Genomic DNA, 24,499 nt, shown 5'->3' with positions numbered 1-24,499 from the left:
TTTATTTCATTTTTCCCATTTTGGGCTGTATGAACTGTACTTGGAGCATCTCGGTCAGATTTGGCCCTCTCTAGGGTCTCACTTCTTTAGGCCCAGGCCGTGGGACTGCTCAAATCGCTGACTCAGGGACTTCTGTGAGGTGTGGGGCTGCTAGGAACCAGGGTAAGCTGCCAGATCCCTATCCTTTTCTAAAGAAGCAACCCTTAATGTTGGACTCCAACTTAAGTTGGAAAAGGCTGTTTATTCATCTTAAGACAAAAAATTTACTTCTTGTTTTAACTTGCCCAGGATTTACCTATTTTGTATGTTATAAACCTAAAAAGAAAATTATACTTGTCCTACCATGGAATAACTTTAGGACTCCAGAGGGAGTTGGTACATGAACATAGACAATGACCTTACTCGCTGGCATCATGATATACCCTCCGTTCACTCTGAGAAGAGGCATTTTATTTCTAATTCCCCTGGGCTTGAGTTTTTCTAAGACTATGTCTCCATAAGAGGACTTTTTAAATGTTTGCACAGGACAGTTTTTTAGATTCTCTTAGCCAAGCAACACAAGGGAACAATGAAAAGGAAGTGGTAGGAGGCTCAGCATTCATGTTCTGGGCCTACTCCAGCCAGTGCCTCACAAACATCAGGCTCCCAGGAAGCACTTGATGAATTAGTGGCTGAGATCTGTGGCTACCACAAGCCAAAGAGAATGCTTACAGTGCTAATAATTCCCTCACACCAAGGGAGGAGGATGAGTAAATTTGTACATGTAGCTCAAACCTGCTTCTCAGCACCTGTGGATGTCTATATGTCCCTGCAGATCCAGATGTACCAGCTCTCAAGGCTTCTTCACGATTACCATAGAGACCTCTACAATCACCTGGAGGAGCACGAGATTGGCCCCAGCCTTTACGCTGCACCGTGGTTTCTCACGGTTTTCGCCTCGCAGTTCCCACTGGGATTTGTAGCCAGAGTCTTTGGTGAGCTTCATAGGATTGTCTGCCAGGACAGCATTCTCCTGTTGGATGAAGTACTTATTGGTGTCTCTGCAGTTTGTTCTTTATACTTCATTCAGAGCTAAATCCCCACTGCTTGATACATTGCCTGGCATATATTAGTTGCTTAATAAATGTTTAAGTTAATACAGGAAACTCCTCAGCAGGTGGGAACAGTGCTTTTAAGGTGTGTGAATAGTATTAAGAGAGGTCATTTCCTTTTTATTCCATTAAGTGCAAACAGACCGAGAAACATACAAATGACCAGGGTATATACTTTATTTCATTTTGTTTAACATACCAATAAACTCTAACACACACACACACACACACACACACACACACACACACACACACACACACACACACACACACACACACACACTTCCAGATTCCTTTCATTTTCTACATTCAGTCCAGAACAGTGTTCATTTACAATTGGGGGAAGCACTATGCTAAGTTGATTTGTTACAAGAAATCAAGATCCTGAAGGCATAAGACTCAGAACACCTGCTAACCTCTGGAAAACACTAATCGGCATTGAGTATCTGATTATGCTCGTAAAAGCTCTCCAGTAATTATTTATCTTAGTTGACTTAGTCATGGTAGTACTGAGGGCACTCATTGCTCAGAGACTAAAGAGACCAAGCCACAGAACATCATTGGTCTGGTAATGAAATCTTTTCCCCAAGATCCTTGCTAAAAGGTCTTGACTTTTAGTCTTTGTTTTTCGGTAAAACTGGGGTTTGAACTCAGGGCTTCATGCTTACAACTCAGATGCTTGAGCCATACTTCCACTCCATTTTGGTCCGGTTATTTTGGAGATGTGGTCTTACAAAGTATTTGCCTGAGCTGGCCTCAAACCAAGATCCTCTCAGTCTCAGCCTCCCAAGTAGCTAGGGTTTACATGCCTGAACTACTGGTGCCCAGCTTGATTTTTATTCTGAAAGGTAAATTTTTGTTCAGCTATAAATGTTCAGCTATGACAGACTACATCTTTTTATTTTCTGTCCTGGTGAACTATATGGGTAGGTGTGCATTTTATAAACTAGACATTTCACAGGGCTCTTCTGTGACACACCTTAATCTGTGTTCTACTTCCCCTAAGAATCTCAGCCCTCAAAGGCACTGTCCGTTCTCTGACTTAATCTCATCTATCCCAACAACTAAGAAGGAAGCAGGTGTTTAGGCTTGCCTATTCCTAGGACCACTTTGAGCCGCTGCAGGTGCGAAGTTTGTGGAAGTCATGAGGCCCCCAAGCTGATCCGCTGGTTCAGGCTGACCTCACCCTCAGTGCTCAGGGCTACACCTAACCCAGCACAGGCAGGTCAGCACCAACTCCACTCACATGATAAAGGACTTTGTGAAGATGGGAGAGCATCTCCAGGGCCAACCTGGCCTGCAGGCACTTGGTCTGTCTGTTCTCCCTCCCGTGCCTTGTCCACATTCCACTCCCACTCATCTCCCATCTGCACAGCTGCAGCCAGCCATTGCTTTTCTGTTTCTGAATGGCTTTTACGTGTCATCAAGCTAAACCTGGAGAGGCATCATCATGGGGGTCATTCTTCCTCGTCCCTGATTTTGTTTTCCTTGATTTGTAATCTCTTTTATCCTTTCCATTATCCTACAGCCGAAAAACAAAAGAGAGAGAAAAGAAATACTATCCCTAATTATATTTATGGTCTCATCTTAAAAGTTGTGGGGTTTTTTTTCTTTTTCGTACTTTATAGTTCCAGTTACAGGTTACTTAGGCCTGAGTTTAGTTAGCCAGTAACTAGTTGCTGTGGCGGTGCTTTACCCCCAAGACATTGGATTCTCTTTCTGGAGTGGCTCCAATTCCATGAGAAAAGGGTTGCTGCTCAGTCCATTGCCTGGCCACTTGCCCTGCCCTCTCACAGTGTAAAATCAGTATAGGAATTCCTATGATTTCCTAACCATTGTAAGAAAATATGGCCAGAATTAGAAAGTAAGCTCAACTAAACTCTTTAAACTCCTCGGTGAAAAAAAAAGGTTGTTACTCCATTGTTACATTGAAATTCAGTATACTTGTATATAATAATGTACTTTTGCAATTGTGTAGATCTTTTATGATTTTTATAGAACTTTTAATTCTACCCCTTATTTCAAAACGGACACTTTTTTACTTATTTCATCTTAAATTCCAGTGCTTGCAGTTTTATTAACTCCTTTAAAAATCCAGAGCATTCCTGGAAGAAATAGATTAATACCCTTTTCTCTTTCTCATGCTTCCTTAGAATCATGCTTGAATTTGATTCTTTTCAGAGTGGGAAAACAGGATTTATCTGAACCTGTGACAAAACCTAAGCAGTATCTTTATGATTTTTGTTATTTGCAGTCTTGACAACCCTATCTGGGATAGCAGGCTCTTTAAAAGGACTTAAAATTTGCAGTTTGGGTAAGATTTCCCCCCTTCCTGCTCTATAATGTAAGGAGAAGGAAGCACGATGGCATTTCATCAGAAACTCATGTGATTTGACGATGTGTTTGTGTTTTCCTAGATATGATCTTCCTTCAGGGATCAGAGGTCATATTTAAAGTGGCTTTAAGTCTGTTGGGAAGCCATAAGCCCTTGATTCTGCAGCATGAAAACCTAGAAACCATAGTGGACTTTATAAAAAACACACTACCCAACCTAGGCTTGGTACAAATGGAGAAGACCATCAACCAGGTATGATTCTGTCCAGACCATCCATGTGCCTAAGGGGTTCTGGTTTTGTCAAAGCTTACATTTCCTCTGAGTAGGAGTTGTTTCCTGCCACTTGGTGCTGTGAACAGTAGGAGGTACATCACAAATATGCACTGAACAATTAAAGGCATGACTAGAGTATATATTGTGGGTGCAGAGGTAGAAAGACACCAGAACTGGGTGGGATGTTTAGGTGTGACAACAGCACAACTAAAAGGCTTCACTCTAATAGTTTATTCTTCAGAAACGCATACTCTGCTGAGTGGTATAATAGAAATGTTCTGAGAATAACTGTAACAGAGTTGTAGGGACTGTATACTCGATGAATCTGTTTTGCAGTGTTTCTGTGGTTTGGTTTTGGTTTTGTTTTCCAGAACGCAGTTCCCACATCTGTGGTTTCAGCACCCTTCATTTCCATATATAGTAGAGCCATTACTCTCTAACTGCTGGAAATTTAGAGGAAGATTTAGCTGGGAATTACAACTCAACCAGATGGTAAATGGTTTAGATGGGGCATGGGAGCAGATTTCAGTTCTGCCTGAGGAAGAACCTTCTAGTAATGACTGCTGATGATGGACTGAGCTGCTTGTAGGGAGGAAGTGTAACATAAAAGAGGCTGCAGTAGATTGGCTTACAACATTGGAGACTGGATAGTCCAACAATGGCCAGCTGCATGCTGCAGAGCCAGAGAACTCAGTAGCTGTTCAGTCCAAGAAACTGAACACCTTGGGACAAGGGGGACCAGTGATATAGCCCCAGTCTGAGGCTGAAGGCCTGCAGTTTTGCTAGAAAGTCTCTTGTCAAAAGGCTGGAACTGGAGCCTGATATCCACAGATGATGGCACAACAGTAGATGTGCTCGCTCAGGAAGAATGAAACCTGCACACTGACTGGCTTCTTCTTTCTTTGGCTTTTGTTCCACTTAGGCTCCAGCCTATTGGATGGTGCCACCCACATTCAGGGCAGTTCTTCCCTCCCTCAGTTGCTATTCCACATGCCAGTTACCTCTGGAAACACCCTCACAGAGATACCCATACTTTACATACTTTATTAATCTAGGTGTCTCTCAGTCCAATCAAATTTATAGTCAAGGTGAACGATCACACTGAGAATGCTGTGGAAGAGACTTCATTATCGAGTCACTGCACAGTCAGCAGTGACTAGAACCTGTTTCACATAAGATGAAAACGTAGAGCAATCAGGCAAAAACAAATAGTGAAATAAAATTTATTTATTAATTGTTATTCTGGGGTCTCTGATAGTCCAGGATGTCTAGTGATTCCAGCAGATTACATTCAGATGCCGTGTTTGTGATTTTCATTAGCTGTTCTACAGTAGGTGTTAAGCATAGAAAACGGTGCAAGTCTGGCCTGGTCTGGTTTCACACCAATGGTTACCTTGGATCTCTGCATATACTGCACATGCCAGTATGGAACAGGAGTTCTTTCCCACTCTGCACTTACTTTAGTTAACCAATGGGCTGTGCATCTCTTTGTATTTCTGCTTACCTGGCATGGTCCTCCCCATGTGGATAGCTGTGACTTATGAGCCATGTTTTGGGGATTCTATATATGCACATAACCTCATGCAATCATGACACATTCCTGAGAGTACATTAAGTGGTTAATTAGCTGGCCTGTATGCACTGCCGAGGGGAGACTGGGGTTTTAAACTCATCTCGCTAGCTGTTGAACACCAAGCGCCTGTAGGGGTCCTTCAATTATGGAGTTTTTCTGTATTTTACCTGTATCTTAATACTGAATTTTCTGCCCTTTTGACTCTTTCATTCCTGCCCTATTTACATTCACTTATTCTCTTGTCACAGCTTTTGTTCCCTTTGCTTATGTCTCGTAGCTGCTGGGACAAACCCAGAGAGCCTTGGTTTCTTAAACCGAGCCTACATCCCATGAACCTGTCTCCTCACTTTGCCTCTGGCTCTGAGCAGGCTGTCTTAGCAGACATTCAGTTTACCTCCTGGATATGGAGCTCTAGAGGGAAAACAAAATCCCACTTTCTCCCCATTTCTGTAAAGCATACTACTTACCGAGAGTACCTCGTATCCTAGTTTGCATCAGGTGCTCTTTTGATGTTGGAAGTATATAAATGGACACAGCATGGGAAGAGAACAGTTGTGCATCTGTGTGCTTGATTTGGTTCAGGCGTAGTATTCTACTAACTCCTTAACAACTCTGGGACATGATATACCGATCCCCATTTTTAATGAGGAGGAGACTGGGCATGCCCAGCACCTGTGCAACTTTAGGGCCTGTGGGAGTGAGTCTGTGGGTGCCCGAGTGAATAAAACTTCATTTACAAAAACAGGCAGCAGGATGACTTGGTCTACAGGCTGCAGTTTGCTGAGCTAGAAGATCACAACATGCCAGCGGCACAAGAGTGAGTGGACAGTTGGCTGATAAGTTCATCTTGGGAGTGGAATACGGTTACACAAAATATACATTTTGGGCCCAGATTTTCATTTCACTAACAGTCTTGATAGAAAACAGGTAAAACTCCAGGCAGCTGTCTGCCCTCCTGCATCTGTCTGAAACTTGACCTCTGAGTACCCTGTCAGGCTTGCTGCCACCTGCCTTTAAGAGGGTGCTTGAGTCTTGAGTACCACTCAGAGAGCAGGTCTAGGGTGCAGCATGCCTCCTTGGCAGCCTTAGAGAGTTCCCAGGGTGGAGGTGATAGATGCCTTCATTGCATATGGCAGAGCATGTGGACCTGTGTATAGACAGGCTGTGGTAGGAGGATGGAGTGTGGGCAGTCCTCTGTTAAATTTCATTAAATGCCCTCCCTATAGATGGCCTCAACTTAAGCATCTGGGACACAGCCTGGCTCCCAGATGGGAGAAAGAGTGGCTGAGGACAGGCCTCTGGAACTCTGGCTCAGGATGGCCAGGCTGGGAGCAGCTTCAAAAGGCTGTTCCAAGATTGGCAGTCCAGGGTGGATGACAAAAGGTCTCGAAAGCCTATAGCGTTCCTTAGGGTGACCTTGTGCTCACTGGGGAACAGTCAGGTGCATATAAACAATAAGCATCTTCTGATGCAGAAAGAAGGGTACTCTGGGAATGATGAGTACTGAAGGGAAGGAGGTCAGTGAGTGCTGTGTGCCTCAGAAGCCTCAGTTCAATCTAAGGCAGAAAGACAGAGTGGAAGGGCGGCATCAGAAGGCAGAGTCAGTAGCTTCTGTTCAGTGTGTACCTGGCCAGTGTGAGCAGATCAGGTGGAAACTTGCTGGAAATGTAAAACCTGGGCCCCACCCCAGACTACTGAGATCCCCAGGGCATTCACATTCACAGGATTGAGAGAGCTTGCTGCAGGCAACCTTATTACCAGGTGTGCCCTGTTGTGCTCCCACTGATCCATAGAAACCAGTCTTAGCAAAGTTCCTGTGTTCAGAAGAGACTGCAGCTGAGGGCTGCCTCTTCTGCCCTTGGCAGGGAGTCCTCCACTCTTGGGCAGTTGACACTGTTCAAAATGAGTATTTTGAAAAAGGACAATTGGTCCCACACAAGAGGGTGGGGTGCAGCAAGAAGTATTTTACCACTAGCATTGTTTAGAATTGCTTACATGTGGTAATAATAAAAAGCAGACCATCTTCTTTGCTGGCTTTTTATTGTTTTTTAAGTTAACTATAGGCAGGGTGCCCCCTTACTGCTGACACCCAGGCAGGCTGCTCCCTCTGTGCAACCATGGTGTGCCACTGAGACCAATAGATTGGGGTGCAGGGTCTGAGAGTTAGGAAAATGAAAAATATGTGGCTAGTTGTACAAGCCACCGGAGAGGGTGGCTTCATTATATAATGTCCACAGACTGCTAAGAGAAATACTGAGTTTTCAGTAGCAAATGAGCCAAGAACATAAACAGACAACTCACCAGAGAGCCAGCTAGCAAAGACATAGCTGGGAAAGTATTTAGCTTCATGCCTAATTTAAGTTCATGCATAACATACAATGCCTTATCTACCAGATTAACAAACTGACATTTTTTTAGTGCTATTACACAATGCCAAGGGTATACTGTATCCACCACATTGGTATGTGCTAGTGGCATGAATTGTACCTTGATTATTCCCATTTGGGAAGCAATTTGTCAATAAGTATCCCAAGCCAGCAAAATATTCATGCCCTTTTGACTGAGAACCCAATTCCTGGAATGTATTCTTAGGAATTAGTCCAAAATACAGGAAACACCATATGTATAAAGATATTCTCCTAGAAGTTGTCATTTATAATAACAAATATTTGAAAATAAAGAGATGTCCATAACCTAAAGAATGGGCCTGTCAAGTTGGCAGAATACCATATGTATTTATGGCTATGAGGAACATACAGCAGCATAAAAATCTCTTAGAGTATAATGTAAAGTGAAAAAAGTGGGGTAGGAAATTTTATGTTGGTTTTGGTTTTGCAAGTAGAAAAACATGCTTAGTTTATAGTAATAAAGATAAAAGGAAGTATAATAAAATAGTGGAAGTTGTACTGGTAATTTTTACTTTTCATGCTTCCTACAATGTAACTTCAATAACCAAAAAATGAATGACTTATCTTTTTGGCAAAACATTGGGAAATAAGCAAGCAAAAGAGAATGTTCTCTTCAGCACCAAAATTCTAGAACTTTCCTGAAAATCTTGGAGAAACGAGAGCCACAGTTGTGTGAAGACATTAGAACCCCAGCAATTAGCACTCAGGTGGAATTGCTCTGAGATAGACCCAGAAGAAAGAAGACTGGAGGCCACCCACGTGTGTGTGGCAGGAGAAATGCACACTTGTCCAAGAAATTATGTCCAAGAAATGAAAACCCTACAGTGTGTGTTGCTTTCCCACAATGCCCAGTTTTTAATATTTCTCTTTTCCATTCATTGATTGTGTTTCTCTGAGATGGTGTACCACAGGATTAGGTTTTAGTCTCAGGCCTCCTTGTTCTTTTCTATGGCTAAGAACGGCAGCAGCAGTGAGTCATTTGTGCACTCTAAGTGTGCAAGGACAGGAACCCCTCCTGCCACCCCTCCTCTCTTCTGTCCCTTGTTCAAGTCATTGGCCCAAGGGCTGAACAGATTGTTCAGGGACCAGTGCTCTTTCACACCAGCCACACAGTGCCATGGTTGGGATCAGTACTGGAGGAGAACTGCAAAATCAAGGGCTGGAAGTGTTTTGGTGGTTAGAAGATAATGATGCAATTAAGCCCTGATGACTGTGATTCAGGATGGTTCCTATGGATTGATGGACGCCTGGAAGGAGGTACCCTGTGGTTACAGCTGAGAGCCATTAACCTTAGCAGACCATCAATCTGCATAAAAGGCCGGAGGCTTTTTTCCTAGGTTTCCCAGGTTAGGAAATGATTTAAAAATAAATTTTTGTATATGAAAAGTAATTGTGTGTATGACACTTACTCAGCACGTATTTATAATTACACACATGTGCTGCAGCAGTCTCAGGCTTAATTAATGTTTGTGGGTTTTTCTCTGTTCCGACTATTCAGATGTTCCATCATACAGCATCCATTGTAGTTCTGCTGAGACATGAGGTTGAAATGTGGGTTTGTGACAGGTGTGTGAAACCAGATAGCATAGCTAAGGGAGCTGGCTGTGTGTGCACTGGGACCTCTGTGAGTTGTCTCCTTTCATTCTCAACTCAGTACTGGGAGGTAGATGTGATTGGCCCCATGTTGGAGGCCAGGAAAACTAAGTGACTTGTTCAGTGTCGTTCAGAGTTGCCAGTGGTGCCCCAATTTCAAAGCCATCTGAAAGCCTGAGTCAGTTATTTTGACTGCAGTAGAGATGGTAATTCCCACTGGCCTCATGATCACGTTAAGGGACAGAAGAAACGTCAGCTCATTATGATAAGTTATTCTCCCATCGCTGTTCCATATTTTTTTTTATTTTTTAAGCATAGAATGACTGGAAAGTACTTAGTATGAATCACTGAATTAAACTGAAAACCAGCAAGGTGAAAAATTTCATCCCAGGAAGAGAAAGTAAACTAAAGTTATTGGGCAAGTGAGCATGGTTTTGAAAGTGATGTCAAAGTTATGGAAACAGCCAAGATGCCCCACTAGTGACGAATGGATCAAGAAAATGTGGTATCTATACACAATGGAATTTTATGCAGCCATGAAGAAGAATGAAATGTTATCATTCGCTGGTAAATGGATGGAATTGGAGAACATCATTCTGAGTGAGGTTAGCCTGGCCCAAAAGACCAGAAATCATATGTTCTCCCTCATATGCAGACATTAGATCAAGGGCAAACACAACAAGGTGATTGGACTTTGATCACAAGATAAAAGCGAGAGCACACAAGAGAAGTATGAGGATAGGTAAGACACCTAAAAAACAAGATAGCATTTGTTGCCCTTAACTCAGAGAAACTAAAGCAGATACCTTAAAAGCAACTGAGGCCAATAGGAGAAGGGGACCAGGAACTAGAGAAAAAAAGAATTAACCTAGAAGGTAACACACACGCACAGGAAGTTAATGTGAGTCAACTCCCTGTATAGCTATCCTTATCTCGACCAGCAAAAACCCTTTTTCCCTCCTACTATTGCTTATACTCTCTCTTCAACAAAATTAGAGATAAGGGCAAAATAGTTTCTGCCGGGTATCGAGAGGGTGGGGGGGAGAGGGAGGGGGTGAGGACAGGGGGGAGAAATGACCCAAGTGTTGTATGCACATATGAATAATAAAACAATAAAAAAAATTAAAAAATAAAAAGAAAGTGATGCCAAGGTGGAAATGCTAGTGAGCCAGTGGGAATGCTCACAGCTGCCATGAGGGAAAGCTAGTTTTGCACTCGCTGTTAACTATATTGGCATCTTTCATAAGGAAAGGCAGCAGAGAGGCAGTTTCTGCTCTGGTGAAGGCTGACTTCATTTGCTGAACTGTGTTCTGCTTTAGCAGCCTTGTTCTATGTGGTCCCCAGCTCAGGTGCATTGTCACAGCCACCAGATCCATGTTAGATCTGCCTCCTGTGCTGAGAGGCCCAGCCCACAGGCTTACCCACAGAGCCACTAGGAAGGGAAAGGGAGGCACTAGAGATCACTGCATCTGTCTTCTGATTCCCCTCCTTGCTCTGCCTCAGCCAGCCCTGCAGCCCCCACACCAAGAGAAAGTACAGACGCCATCGCCTGAGTCACTTGTGTGCTTTGGGGTTGTGTTTCACACGTGTGGTTTTGTCATCACTATTGCTATTATGGGAAGGGAGACAACTCGGGCATTGTTTCGTATTCAGTCATCTGTGTGGGTGACATTCAGGTTTGGCTCATTTCTGCACATCTGTGTGCAAAAGAGGGGTTTTTAGTAAACAGTTCCATTACTTAGCTGTTCTTGCAACTCTGAAAACCCAGCTGAACTATAATTAAACTTTGACTTGGTGACTCTGCAAATGGGCTTCGATTCTTTTGGTTTTTTATTTTTTTTTCCTCCTTTTTTACCCATAGTTGTTTTATCTAGACTAGTAGAATTTTTAGAGAAAATAAGAACTAAAAAATAAATTGTTCTAGGTCTTTTTGAAAACAGGTTTTGACTTTTGGAAGATGAGCATCAGGAACCTGTACTTACTGTTACCTTGGAATTTATTTCTACATGCTTGTTGTAGCCTTTCTTCCCAAGAAAAATGATTACATGCTCATGCTGAGAGCTTTCCTTGTTTTTCCTGTGTACTACAGCATAGTGGTGAGCATGGAGGGGAAGTGATGGGTGCTCACTGACACGATAGTGAGTGTGCATAGGTGCCTAGCCTGAGTAAGATTTTCTCATTTTTGGAGGCCAATGACTTTTCTGCACTTCATAGGTGTTTGAGATGGACATCGCTAAACAGTTACAAGCTTATGAGGTTGAGTACCATGTACTTCAAGAAGAACTTATTGATTCCTCTCCTCTCAGTGACAACCAAAGAATGGATAAATTAGAGAAAACCAACAGCAGCTTACGCAAACAGAACCTTGACCTCCTGGAACAATTGCAGGTACAGCACATTTGTAAAGCAGCTTCCTGCACCGCACTGTGTAGTAGTTTATTAACTCACCAAAGGCAACAGCAGGCTGGGCTTTCCCATGACCAGAGGACCTTTCCCACCCGGATCTGTTTGTAGTTTCGATCAAAGGTATCCCAGGAGAATTGGTCCTTTTTATTACAGAGCAGATGGGTTGTCCTTGCTACGGTCAAACAGTCCTGGAGCTTTCTGAGAGGCTCTTTCTGCACTTACCCTTTTAGGAGACAGGCCTACAAGTCAACTTGATCCTAGATGCTCTGGCACTGTTAGCTGAATGCCAGCAATTGTGCTTTGAGTAACGACAGGATTGTTGGAGCTTTCACTGCCTAGAGTGAAAGGAGCTGGGTCCACCAGAGGTGGGGGCAAGGTGGAGGATAACAAGGAGAGTAAGCATTGCAGAAAACTACCTATGAGAATAAACTAGATACAAAGCTTTGATTAGTGAAAGGCACAGTTCTCTCTAGAGACTTCATCTTACATGGATAGATGCAGGGGAGGACACACAGAAGAAAGGCAGCACAGCCTGTGCAGACAGAAGGGAGAGACTGAGCAAGCACGGAGGCTCTGTGCAGTCCTGGTCCCATACTGCCCTGCAACCAGGCAGACTGTTACCCGCTCTCCCTGTTCCTCATCTGTATGACAGGGACAGGAAGAAGACCTCACTGCAGAGTGCAGCTTTTTTGTCAGTCAAATGTCATAAAGTAACCATACATTCTACTTTTCTAATGTCATAAGTGGGAGAATGTATTCACAAATTATTTGGGGATTTTTAAATTGTTTTTCAGTTGTTCATAAGAGCTCCTAGGCTGTCTATAGACTCAGCTCCCTGTCCTATCCATAGAAAGTTGCCACTGCACCACAATTTGGCATAATGCAAGAAAGGTCTGCACTTAAGAGCCTGGTTCCTCAACCCTTGCCTAAAGCATGTTCCTCCTCTTATCCTAGTAGACCCCAGCAGACATTTGCTGTAGAGGAACAAAACCACAGCACTCCCTTCCTGGTCCTAACTACTAATCGCATTCTGAAACTTCTTTTGTTCTCTAAGCTTGAGTTGTCCTAACTGAAAACATGCCTGCATACATTCTCCCAGAATCTCAACTGTAAACTAAAGGGAAGTCTCAGAGAGACCAAGGGTGTTATCAGACCTGCCAGTGCAGGTGGTCATTTAAATACTTCCAGGCCAGGGGGGGGCCCTGAAATAAACATGATGGAGCATTTCTAACTAAGCTCACATTTGCATTCAAAGCATGACTTGTTAGACAAGCAGTGCTTATATATATATTTTTTTTTAGGCTATGGCACATTTGGTTTTTTGTGAAGGAGGAGAGAGAGTTTTCCACTGCTTCTGTGAGACTGCACACCTTTTTTTAAGGACAGAGGGTTGTGAAAAACTGCTCAGAAATCTACATTCCTTTAGAAGGATCCACTGTAGTCACTGGGTCCTTGCCCTTCAAGGGGCTTCCAAGCTGAGCAGGATACCGCAGCCCTCAAAGAGTTGGGGTAGGATTGTGATGCGTAAGTGTGTGGGTGTTTGGAGGTAGTTTTCCCATGATCCTCTGTGAGAATATGTATTTCATGTGAGACTCATGGCTTCTTTTTGTACCAGGAAGATGTCCAATACAGCTCTCAAGTTCTGATTAGAAATCTGTTTTCCCCAAGTATTAAAATGGATTTATTTTCTAGCTTGACTCTATTCATATAGCTGATGGACACTCCAAAGGCTGCTTATTTTTCTGTGAAACACATAAGAAGATGTTGTCTAGCAGAAAGACAAGTATCACTTGTTTTGTCTCATGTGGAAGCTAGAATAAACCTTTTTTTTAAAAAAGAAAACAATGATTACCAAAAGTAGTAGATGGACTCCTGGGGTAGGTGACCAGCTGAGAAGGTGGATATGAGCAAAGCATGATATATGCATATATGGAAATGTCATGTGAGACCCATTAGTATGGTCAGTTGTTGTGCATTAATGATTATAATTTAAAAATCAAATTTCCAACTATTAAAAATAATGGATACACCTGCATAGGAAAATGAAACTCTCTTTCTTGTGAGCCCATAAATAAGTTGTAATCTCTTTAGCAAATTCTAGCAATATTTAACAAAATTTTGAACATGTGTGACATTGACCAACATGCCTCAGGATGTATACAGAAGATGTAAGTTAGATGAAACAAAATTGGTAAGAAAATGCTCATCAGTACTTTAGCAAATGATGACATAACTTAAAATATAGGACATAGTTAGCATTATTTTATTTGCTGCTGTTGAATGATATCCTTGGGATACTAAGAAGAAAAGCAAATCACCAAACAACATACATTTCATAGTCTCTTTTTAAGTACAAATATATAGCTATATATGTTCTGTGAAAAAAGAATATGAAAGAAATAATATACACTAAAATGCTGGAAATAACTATTCCTGTGAGCTAGAATGATATGTAGTAAGTAATTCATACTACTTTTTTTTGACATTCTACTATTCTTCCCACCCATCAAATATATTGACTAAATGTATTTAGCAGGTTACAAATAATAAACTTTTAAAATAATTTAAGTGTTACTAAAAATCTGAATTTATAACATCTCTAAGATATTTCTAAAATTACATAATTTTTTAAACTAATGTGCTAGAAGTTAGCATACCGTTTGCACTTCTATTCAATTAAAATAAATGCATGGAATAAATGCGAAATAGATTTTCTCCAAAAAATAAGAAAATATTATCTGGAAGCTGGAGGTGAAACTCTTTTTAACCTGTTTGTCCAGCAGTACACAGATGTTGCTTAGACATGCCAGATGCGCAAATAGAAGTGCACAGGTGTTTTTCATAGTAATTGACACCTACAAGTCACTGGAAGCCACACTGAGCCGGGGCTGTGGGAGGTCAGACCGTGTGAGTGAGAAGACAGGCTTTCTTCAGCCATAGTGAGGAACCCTGCCATGCGTGCAGAATAGTAATGACCATGCAAATTGGTGTGGTACCAGCCATGCAGATTAGCTCACTACAAAGCTGCGTGGTAAATGCAATACACATTAGTTCACTACTTCCTGAGCCACATGGTATCCCTTATGATGCAGTGGGACTTGAGAATGCAGAGACAGGGCCTGGCCCAGGCCTGGATGAAGGGTAGGATTTTGAGGATTAGAAGGTACTTCTTAAGAGGTGTATACCAGGTGTGTCCACTCCCACCTCCCACACTGGTGAACTACTGCTCTCAGCCCTTTTCCCCTTTTATTTTGAGTAGCACAGCTGGAGATACACTTTGAGTCATAGGTTGTCTGTCTTGTTCAAAACACTGTTTTCCTGGTTTTGAAAATGAGAAAAAAAATAGATGTACCGTTTTTCCCACCTATAATAAACGGGGATATGTAAAGGCTAAACTAGAGAATGAGGTAGAACTGACCTTACTGACTGCAGAAAGAAGCCATAAGCTGAGGGACAGGCCTGAAAGACCTCAGGGACCACAAGGAAAACAGTTTCTGCCTTGTTCCCAGGGAAGTCTTCAGTGTCACTAGAGCTGAGCCCTCACCTGGAACACCTGTCTCCTCTCTAGAGAGGAGAAGCACTGATGATGTGCCAGGTGCTAAGGATGTGAACTTTGAGCACCATTCTTCCTGTATAGTGGGCATGAGGACCCGCTCATCTCCGAGGGTGGTGGCAGCCGGTCAGTGAGACAGTGCATGGAATGTTGCCATCCTCAGCGTCTGCACCCCAGGGCGAGTGCCCAAGTCTCCTGCATGTTGACATCTTGTTACACTAAGGGAAATAAAGAAGAGTTTCAGGTTAGAGAACAATTACTACATGAACCTTCACCTAGAAACCATTTTGATGGTTTTGACGTCAATCTGAAATCACTTTACACCTGCCAATACATGCATTAGTCAGAATAAGCTCCCAATCTCCATGACCTAACACAGCAGAAGCCAATGGGTCCTTGAACTCTGCCCTTCTCTCCAAAGTGTTCTTTGGCCATTTCAGCGCTGTCCTGCCTGTGGTGGTGATATGAGATGAGGTTCCCTCCACAAGGTGATGCTACCGTCTCAACACCTGCATCCAGAGTGGCCACACCAGTGAAGAAGATGCTGGAGGATCTCAGTGTTTGTAGGGGCCTGGCTCCATCTGCCTGCAGGAAGCTGGGAAAAGTCCTCCTGCTCAGCCAGAACTGATAACAACCAACCATAGGCTTTCTCTGTCAAGACACAGCTGTACCAGAGCCCCTCCTGTGCCATCAGGGCAGGTCCATATTCATTTCTCCTTTTCCTTCTCCAGGTAGCAAATGGCAGGATCCAAAGCCTGGAAGCCTCAGTAGAGAAGCTCCTGGCCAGTGAGAACAAGCTGAAGCAGGCTGCACTAGCCTTGGAGCTGGAGCGGTCCGCCCTGCTGCAGATGGTGGAGGAACTGCGGAGGCAGCCTGCCCAGCTGAGTGAGGGCCCAGGAGCCTGACTGAACCCACTCCTGCCTGTGGGTGACTGACGGCGCAGAGAGAAACTGCACAGCATCCTACCACTGTCCAGGCCTTAACCCAGAGGGATGCTGGAGGCAAAGAGCAGAGCAGAGTGGGAAGCGAACTTCTCAGGGAGGAAATTGGCTCGCCAATGTGTGGATTCTTTTGAGCTCAGACTTGAAATTCAGAAGATGAATGTCCCAGGGTTTTGTTGTTTTAGGTCCTAATCGGTCCTTTCTCCAATTCTGATTACTGTACTCAGTAGCTTTAGAAGGCATGGACTTGAATAAATGCACATTTCTGTTTCCTTGTTGTTTTCTTTTTCAGTAGCACTGTGTGTAAGGAGCATTCATAATACTGGGATTCCAGAAGCAGAAAAGGCTCAAGATAATTCCTCAGTAAAAGTGTGAGTTACTCTTCGAGAGGGTTCAGGTGACCACACCTTCAGTGTCAACTGCGAGATGCACTTGTCCATTCTTGTTACGGAAACCTAAGATGACTCTGGGGAAGGGCTGAAGGAACATATTTAAATTGGACATCTTGACCATTATCAAGTAAATCTGATCACTGCCTTTGATACTTCAGGAAGTTTGTCTTTTTAAAAAATACAGCGTTTCCATATGTTTTTGCTCATCCTTTTAAGTACAGTTGATCAAAGTCATAGTAGATAAATGTTTTGAGAGAAAAATCACCAGTTTTTAGACTCCGTCAGATATCACTAGTGTGTGACCTGCAGTTGTAGAGTCTAAAATATTTATTTCTTTGTGGTAGTTTCATGTCCATACCATAGAGACATATATTTATTTTTGCCTGTTGTATGATATGTTGCAGCCATGTGTTCCTTTGAGTCTCAACCCCTTGGAAATCTGATTCCTTATAGAAGGATTGAAGCATATCAAAATTTTCAGGGGTGCCCATGATTCTGGGTCTTTGAAAAAAGACCAGACTGAAATTGCAATCAGATGTATGGCAGCTGACAGTTTTTCAGAGGTAGGATTTGTGTTCTGAATGGAAGTCCTAGCACAGTGACTCCCCCGCCTCAGGACGATGAGGACCCTGTGCCTTCAAGCAAAATGCTGCTCACAGTTGCCCTGCCTTCAAGCTGGTCACTGTGTAAGGAGTCTCCCACATATACTTGGAAGGGTTATTTTCTTATGAAGACTTAGAGAAGAACTGTGTAGGCACAGGTGACTCCCCAAACAGCAGAATCATTTCCAGTCCTTACATTCTAATCCTAACCCCTTCTTTTCCACAGGAGTCTCTTTTGACTCTCCTGGTGGTGGGGTGTCTCAACCCTGAGGTGAAAAGATGGATCACCATACTTACCATTAGAAAAATCTCCTGGCCATTTTGAAGGGAGACAGAACATCTGGGTGGCCTTTGAGACTCCCTGCTACTTCTGGGTCAGAGGAGAGTCGTTCTCATAAAGATGATAGGTCCAGTTGCCTCTGTCCCAGGTGGTTCCACCAGACATAGCTTAGAGGAGTTAACGCTTGAGGGCTTCTTTCCACATCAAATTTTACTATTTGAATGTTTGATAATGTTGACTTTTGGACATCTTACTACTATTCAAAAACATTGGCTCTGCATTAAGCAACAAAGCAATAAAACAAATACTTCATGCCTGTGTTTTTGTGGGGTTTTTTAACCTTTGAATATTTCTTTGCAGCCCATAAGTGAAGGAATGAGCAACCTGTGGGTCTAAATGTGAATATTACCTCACCACCAGTGAAATCATTGGAGGTGTTGATTCTGTTTCCAGTATCAACACGCAGGCACTTGTGATGTAGGGACACTCTACACAGGATGTGAGTATTAGCACCGATGAGACCTGTTGCATCTTTGTATGTGACACTGAGTGCTCCCCCAAGAGATTGCGTTGAGCCAGAGTCCTGTTGACAGAAACCTATGGCATGCGTTGGAGGTAGTCTCAACCTGTGGTTTAGCAAAGAATGAAAGATATGTAGAGGTAATTCACATTGCTGTGGGCATTCTCAGGAAATTTTAAAACCAACTTTCGTGTTGTATTTTCTCCCAGTACACAAGTATATGCCCACACACATACACTTGGAAGTTGTCTTTTGATAGCATTTATGCCTTGTGCCCTTAAGACATTATGCGCCCTTAAATGCACTACTCCATGGAACATGAACGAGACTGATGTGAACTCTTAGTTTGGTTCACTCAAGGTTACCTGTAGATAGAAGAGCAATGTCTGGTGGGAGCTTGTTGGGTTTGGTTGGTGATCAGGAGAGGAGTTGCTATGAGTTCTCAGGTACTGGATTTTGTTCTGGGAATTAGACCAGACCCAGTTGTGGGGAGTGCTGGAGAACAGGCAGCCCAGAGGGAGATGTGTGAATCAAGAGGAGACACCAGTCAGTGTCTGGGATGAAAGCTTGGGAAGCTATCAAGGAGCATGGCCAAGAATGTGTAGAGCTCTTGTAGGATGCTGCTGCTGTTGTAGTGACCACCTGGTAAGTCGTCAACCAGGTGTCTCTTGGTGGGCCTGGGGCCACCTTCTGTCAATGCTTGGAGAGCTGAGTTGAAAGGGGGGAGAAGGACACACTGAACTGGCCAGCCACCCCTCTCTGTTGCCAGATTGAACAGTGATGACCTTGGAGGAAAATGGCCCTTCATTTTTGTCTTCCATATCTCACACCTGCAGTCAGGAGCCAGTCCTGACTTAGAACCAGCAGGGAATAGGGGATTCTAGGAAGCATAATTCTGGATTAGCCAAATTTAAATAGTACATCATGAATCCTGGCTAATTTGAGTGACAGCATGCGTATATGAGTTGTTACAGAGGGCTTTCATCTAAGTATGTATGATTAGTGACCCAGAAAGTTTAGATTCATAGCTTGATATTGCCACTGATGGTGGTGCAGCAGCAGGAGATGAAAAGCCATATCAGGACTTCATCCTGCATCTGCTCCCTTCTACCTAGTGTTACCAAACATTCTATAAATGTTCTATGTGGTACAGTAATTTACAAGCCATGCTCTCTTAAATGTAAATTCTACTTTACAGATTTGGCATGGCTCAAAATAATCTTGGGCTGGGAAAGCTGGAGAGAACTTACCTCTGCTGCTAGAGAATCAACCCACCTCACCTTGTAGAGGAGAAGCTGGGTGATTCAAATGGTTGGCTAATAGTGGACACCACCCAACTTTAATGCCAGTGAGATTTGAGAACCATTTCTGATGACTTCATCTTACAAAGCAGGAACAGATTTGCTTCTTGTTCACAAGAGTGATCTATATCATGAGGAACTCAAATGGGTTTGCTCCTGACATCCCTCCTATAGCTTTAACTTACTGTAAGTTAAAATTGGGGGGGTTAAGGCTGGGGGATGGTTCCAGTGATAGAACACCTGCCTTGCAAGCTGAGGCCCTGAGTTCAAACCCTAGTACTACCCAAAAAACTGGGGGGACTTTCCAGTGAGTGCCCCCTATGTGTGGACTTCAAGGTAGAGGAATGTTGCAACAGGATCTGACTGGAGTCGATTAAATGTTTGTTCATTCATTCATTCCATGCCATGTTTATTCTTTTTTTTTTCTTTTATTATTCATATGTGCATACAAGGCTTGGGTCATTTCTCCCCCCTGCTCCCACCCCCTCCCTTACCACCCACTCCGCCCCCTCCCTCTCCCCCCTACCCCCTCAATACCCAGCAGAAACTATTTTGCCCTTATCTCTAATTTTGTTGTAGAGAGAGTATAAGCAATAATAGGAAGGAACAAGGGTTTTTGCTGGTTGAGATAAGGATAGCTATACAGGGCGTTGACTCACATTGATTTCCTGTGCGTGTGTGTTACCTTCTAGGTTAATTCTTTTTGATCTCACCTTTTCTCTAGTTCCTGGTCCCCTTTTCCTATTGGCCTCAGTTGCTTTTAAGGTATCTGCTTTAGTTTCTCTGCATTAAGGGCAACAAATGCTAGCTAGTTTTTTAGGTGTCTTACCTATCCTCACCCCTCCCTTGTGTGCTCTCGCTTTTATCATGGGCTCAAAGTCCAATCCCCTTGTTGTGTTTGCCCTTGATCTAATGTCCACATATGAGGGAGAACATATGATTTTTGGTGTTTTGGGCCAGGCTAACCTCACTCAGAATGATGTTCTCCAATTCCATCCATTTACCAGCGAATGATAACATTTCGTTCTTCTTCATGGCTGCATAAAATTCCATTGTGTATAGATACCACATTTTCTTAATCCATTCGTCAGTGATGGGGCATCTTGGCTGTTTCCATAACTTGGCTATTGTGAATAGTGCTGCAATAAACATGGGTGTGCAGGTGCTTCTGGAGTAACCTGTGTCACAGTCTTTTGGGTATATCCCCAAGAGTGGCATTGCTGGATCAAATGGTAGATCAATGTCTAGCTTTTTAAGTAGCCTCCAAATTTTTTTCCAGAGTGGTTGTACTAGTTTACATTCCCACCAACAGTGTAAGAGGGTTCCTTTTTCCCCGTATCCTCGCCAACACCTGTTGTTGTTGGTGGTGCTGATGATGGCTATTCTAACAGGGGTGAGGTGGAATCTTAGCGTGGTTTTAATTTGCATTTCCTTTATTGCTAGAGATGGTGAGCATTTTTTCATGTGTTTTTTGGCCATTTGAATTTCTTCTTTTGAGAAAGTTCTGTTTAGTTCACTTGCCCATTTCTTTATTGGTTCATTAGTTTTGGGAGAATTTAGTTTTTTAAGTTCCCTATATATTCTGGTTATCAGTCCTTTGTCTGATGTATAGTTGGCAAATATTTTCTCCCACTCTGTGGGTGTTCTCTTCAGTTTAGAGACCATTTCTTTTGATGAACAGAAGCTTTTTAGTTTTATGAGGTCCCATTTATCTATGCTATCTCTTAGTTGCTGTGCTGCTGGGGTTTCGTTGAGAAAGTTCTTACCTATTCCTACTAACTCCAGAGTATTTCCTACTCTTTCCTGTATCAACTTTAGAGTTTGTGGTCTGATATTAAGATCCTTGATCCATTTTGAGTTAATCTTGGTATAGGGTGATATACATGGATCTAGTTTCAGTTTTTTGCAGACTGCTAACCAGTTTTCCCAGCAGTTTTTGTTGAAGAGGCTGCTATTTCTCCATCGTATATTTTTAGCTCCTTTGTCAAAGACAAGTTGGTTATAGTTTTGTGGCCTCATATCTGGGTCCTCTATTCTGTTCCACTGGTCTTCATGTCTGTTTTTGTGCCAGTACCATGCTGTTTTTATTGCTATTGCTTTGTAATATAGTTTGAAGTCAGGTATTGTGATACCTCCTGCATTGTTCTTTTGACTGAGTATTGCCTTGGCTATTCGTGGCTTCCTGTGTTTCCATATAAATTTCACGGTAGATTTTTCAATCTCTTTAATGAATGTCATTGGAATTTTGATGGGAATTGCATTAAACATGTAGATTACCTTAGGGAGTATCGACATTTTTACTATGTTGATTCTACCAATCCATGAGCATGGGAGATCTCTCCACTTTCTATAGTCTTCCTCAATCTCTTTCTTCAGAAGTGTATAGTTTTCCTTGTAGAGGTCTTTCACATCTTTTGTTAGGTTTACACCTAGGTATTTGATTTTTTTTTAGGCTATTGTAAATGGAATTGTTTTCATACATTCTTTTTCCGTTTGCTCATTGTTAGTGTATAGAAATGCTAATGATTTTTCTATGTTGATTTTATATCCTGCTACCTTGCTATAGCTATTGATGATGTCTAGAAGCTTCTGAGTAGAGTTTTTTGGGTCTTTAAGGTATAGGATCATGTCGTCTGCAAATAGGGATATTTTGACAGTTTTTTTGCCTATTTGTATTCCTTTTATTCCTCCTTCTTGCCTAATTGCTCTGGCTAGGAATTCCAGTACTATGTTGAATAGGAGTGGAGATAGTGGGCATCCTTGTCTGGTTCCTGATTTTAGAGGAAATGGTTTCAGTTTTTCTCTATTAAAGTATAATGCTGGCTGTAGGTTTGTCATATATAGCTTTTATAATGTTGAGGTACTTTCCTTGTATTCCTAGTGTTCTTAGAGCTTTTATCATGAAATGGTGTTGGATCTTATCAAAGGCTTTTTCTGCATCTACTGAGATGATCAAGTGGTTTTTTGTCTTTGCTTCTGTTAATGTGGTTTATTACGTTTATTGATTTTTGTATGTTGAACCACCCCTGCATCCCTGGGATGAAGCCTACTTGGTCGTGGTGAATAATCTTTTTGATGTGTTGTTGAATTCGGTTTGCCATTATTTTGTTGAGGATTTTTGCGTCAATGTTCATTAAGGAGATTGCCATGTTTATTCTTGACACCTATTTCTTTTTTTACTGTGGGCATTTAAAATCCCTGCATCTAAAATGTTTTTAGAAGAAAAAAGTTCAATACAGAATTGACTTTGGTTTTATGGAAGGGAACCTTTCCCCTATGTTAAGTTTTTTGCTATATCTCTAGACATCACTGGAATGATTAATGGAAATACAAGCAAGTGCTCTGTTACGGAGCAACCACAGGTGCCATTATTTGGACAACTTAAAACTAATTACAAGCAAAAGGCCCTGAATTCAAACTCCAATGCTGGGGGAAAAAAAGGAACAAAAGCTTTATATTCTGAGTATCTAGGCTCTCAGGCTTCATAAATATTTGCCTTATATTTCTAAACCAAATAATCACCAATCATTTTGGACCTAAACCCTAATGGCAAAGTGAACAATTTACCACTAAATAACTCATTAACTACAGTGCAACTTATTTAGTGGTAAATTGTATGCACCGCCATATTGTATTATAAAATGGAATGTTTGCAGGAAGTAAAATTTAAAAATGTTTAAACACATTAAGGATAAAGTTGCTATGCAGTGTGGTTTTCGTTTGTGGTACTAGGGCTCACACTCGACAGGGTCTCGCACATGTCAGGCAAGGGCTGTATCACTGAGCTACACCCCTAGCCCTCCCCAGTGTTCTTAAGGAGAACAATGAACAGTTCATTGTTTCAAATGTTGTTTTAAGACTGTGATTGAATAACTCAGATGTCACTTTCCAAGTTCAGCCTAATTCGATGGTAGGTTTTGATGCACTATCACCTGGCTAAAAAACGGTGGCTTCCAAACTCCCTTACCTCTCCATGATACCAAAGGAAGAGCCCTGCTTGTGGCAGGACTTAATTGCAGACTTCATCACAATGCTTATTTTTCATTTCTATTCACCAATTATGCAGTTTTTTCTTGAACTCCGATGGCAAGCAATGCAAACTAATCAAAACGTGTTAGAGTTATAATTTTTAACCAAAGCCTTCAAAATAAGAAATTCATTTGAAAACTGAACAAGTTATAAAAGTATTTCCAAGTTTGTTTAACACTCTCACATAGTTTTTTGCCAAAACATGACCTAAACAACAGAACCACTTCCAAACATCATTTTCTATGATAGCACTTTCTCAGGGAACTTTTCTTGGGCTCAGCCCACTTGGAGCCCTCTGCTCTGGACAATTAATACAGAGGTGGAAGAAGAAGGTTATAGTCTGTGGAGCTTTTGCCATAGGTTCCCCCGCTCACCTGCACTTGCCTGTGTGGACACATCACCTTGTCCACAGCCCTTTGCTGCAGAGCTGTAGGAGAGTTGAAGTGCTGGGCCTGCAGTGTGCTTGACTGAGTGGAACAGAGACGCTAAGCTGTGTGTGAAGAATAGAGCCTATGAATCGCGGCCCTTCATTAACTACAGTGCGCCTTTTCAGTCTCACTGTTCTAGCATGGACAGCCTGATAGGGCCATGGGGAAACAACTTACTACATTCTTTTTCCCAGTCAGGTTTGTCTGCTTTTCCTTACTGTTTTGTTTTTGTTTTTGAGACAGGGTTTCACTGTGTAACCCAGGCTGGCTCCAATTCTTGATTCTCCTGCCTCAGCCTCCCGAATGTTGGGATTATAGGCATGTACCACCACGCCAGTTTATTTTCCTCACTCTTCTGATGACAATTCTCTGCTCTTATTTTTCTCTTGGATCTGTGCTGACCAATTTTGAGTGTCTCCTTCCTGTTCTAGACATTTCTTTCTAAACCTTTAACTATGATGTTTCTAATTTTTTCCAGCTGTAGAAAAAGCTGACTGATTTCTGTTAAACTCTGGCTCTGGTTCTCATGCCATGTGGTGTGACACCAAAATGTGCCATCTTGGGGAGCCTGTGTAGATGGTGAAGTAGTGCAGTAGGAAAGCCTGCCTAAAGGTTGCTGGTGTCAAGTACTGCCCATCTCATTTCTTCCTGTACTTTCTACCAAGGACAGCATGACCTATTTTCCTTCCTCAGGAGTTAGTGACCATGGACTTTACTCCTACATTGCATACATTCAAATCATCTCAATGGCTGGGATATTAGGAAGGATAACAT

General features: G+C 42.4%; 1 protein-coding gene across 5 annotated transcripts in view; it reads left to right on the top strand.

Annotated features, from left to right (window-relative positions):
- Tbc1d1 (TBC1 domain family member 1) overlaps positions 1-16,445 on the top strand; it is a 200,594-nt gene extending 184,149 nt beyond the window's left edge. For all 5 annotated transcript variants that reach the window (XM_074042461.1, XM_020161878.2, XM_020161876.2 and 2 more), the window contains 4 exons: positions 815-974; positions 3,509-3,678; positions 11,488-11,661; positions 15,964-16,445. In XM_074042461.1, coding sequence (XP_073898562.1) covers positions 815-974; positions 3,509-3,678; positions 11,488-11,661; positions 15,964-16,137 — 678 coding nt within the window. In that variant the 3' untranslated portion in view covers positions 16,138-16,445. The remainder of the gene's footprint in view (positions 1-814; positions 975-3,508; positions 3,679-11,487; positions 11,662-15,963) is intronic.
- The last annotated feature ends 8,054 nt before the right edge of the window (positions 16,446-24,499 follow it).

This window comes from Castor canadensis, chromosome 9 (genome assembly GCF_047511655.1).
Source record: "Castor canadensis chromosome 9, mCasCan1.hap1v2, whole genome shotgun sequence".
Classification (NCBI taxonomy): domain Eukaryota; kingdom Metazoa; phylum Chordata; class Mammalia; order Rodentia; family Castoridae; genus Castor; species Castor canadensis.
Note: the sequence above shows the minus strand (reverse complement) of the source record. Positions and strands in the feature narration are given on the sequence as shown.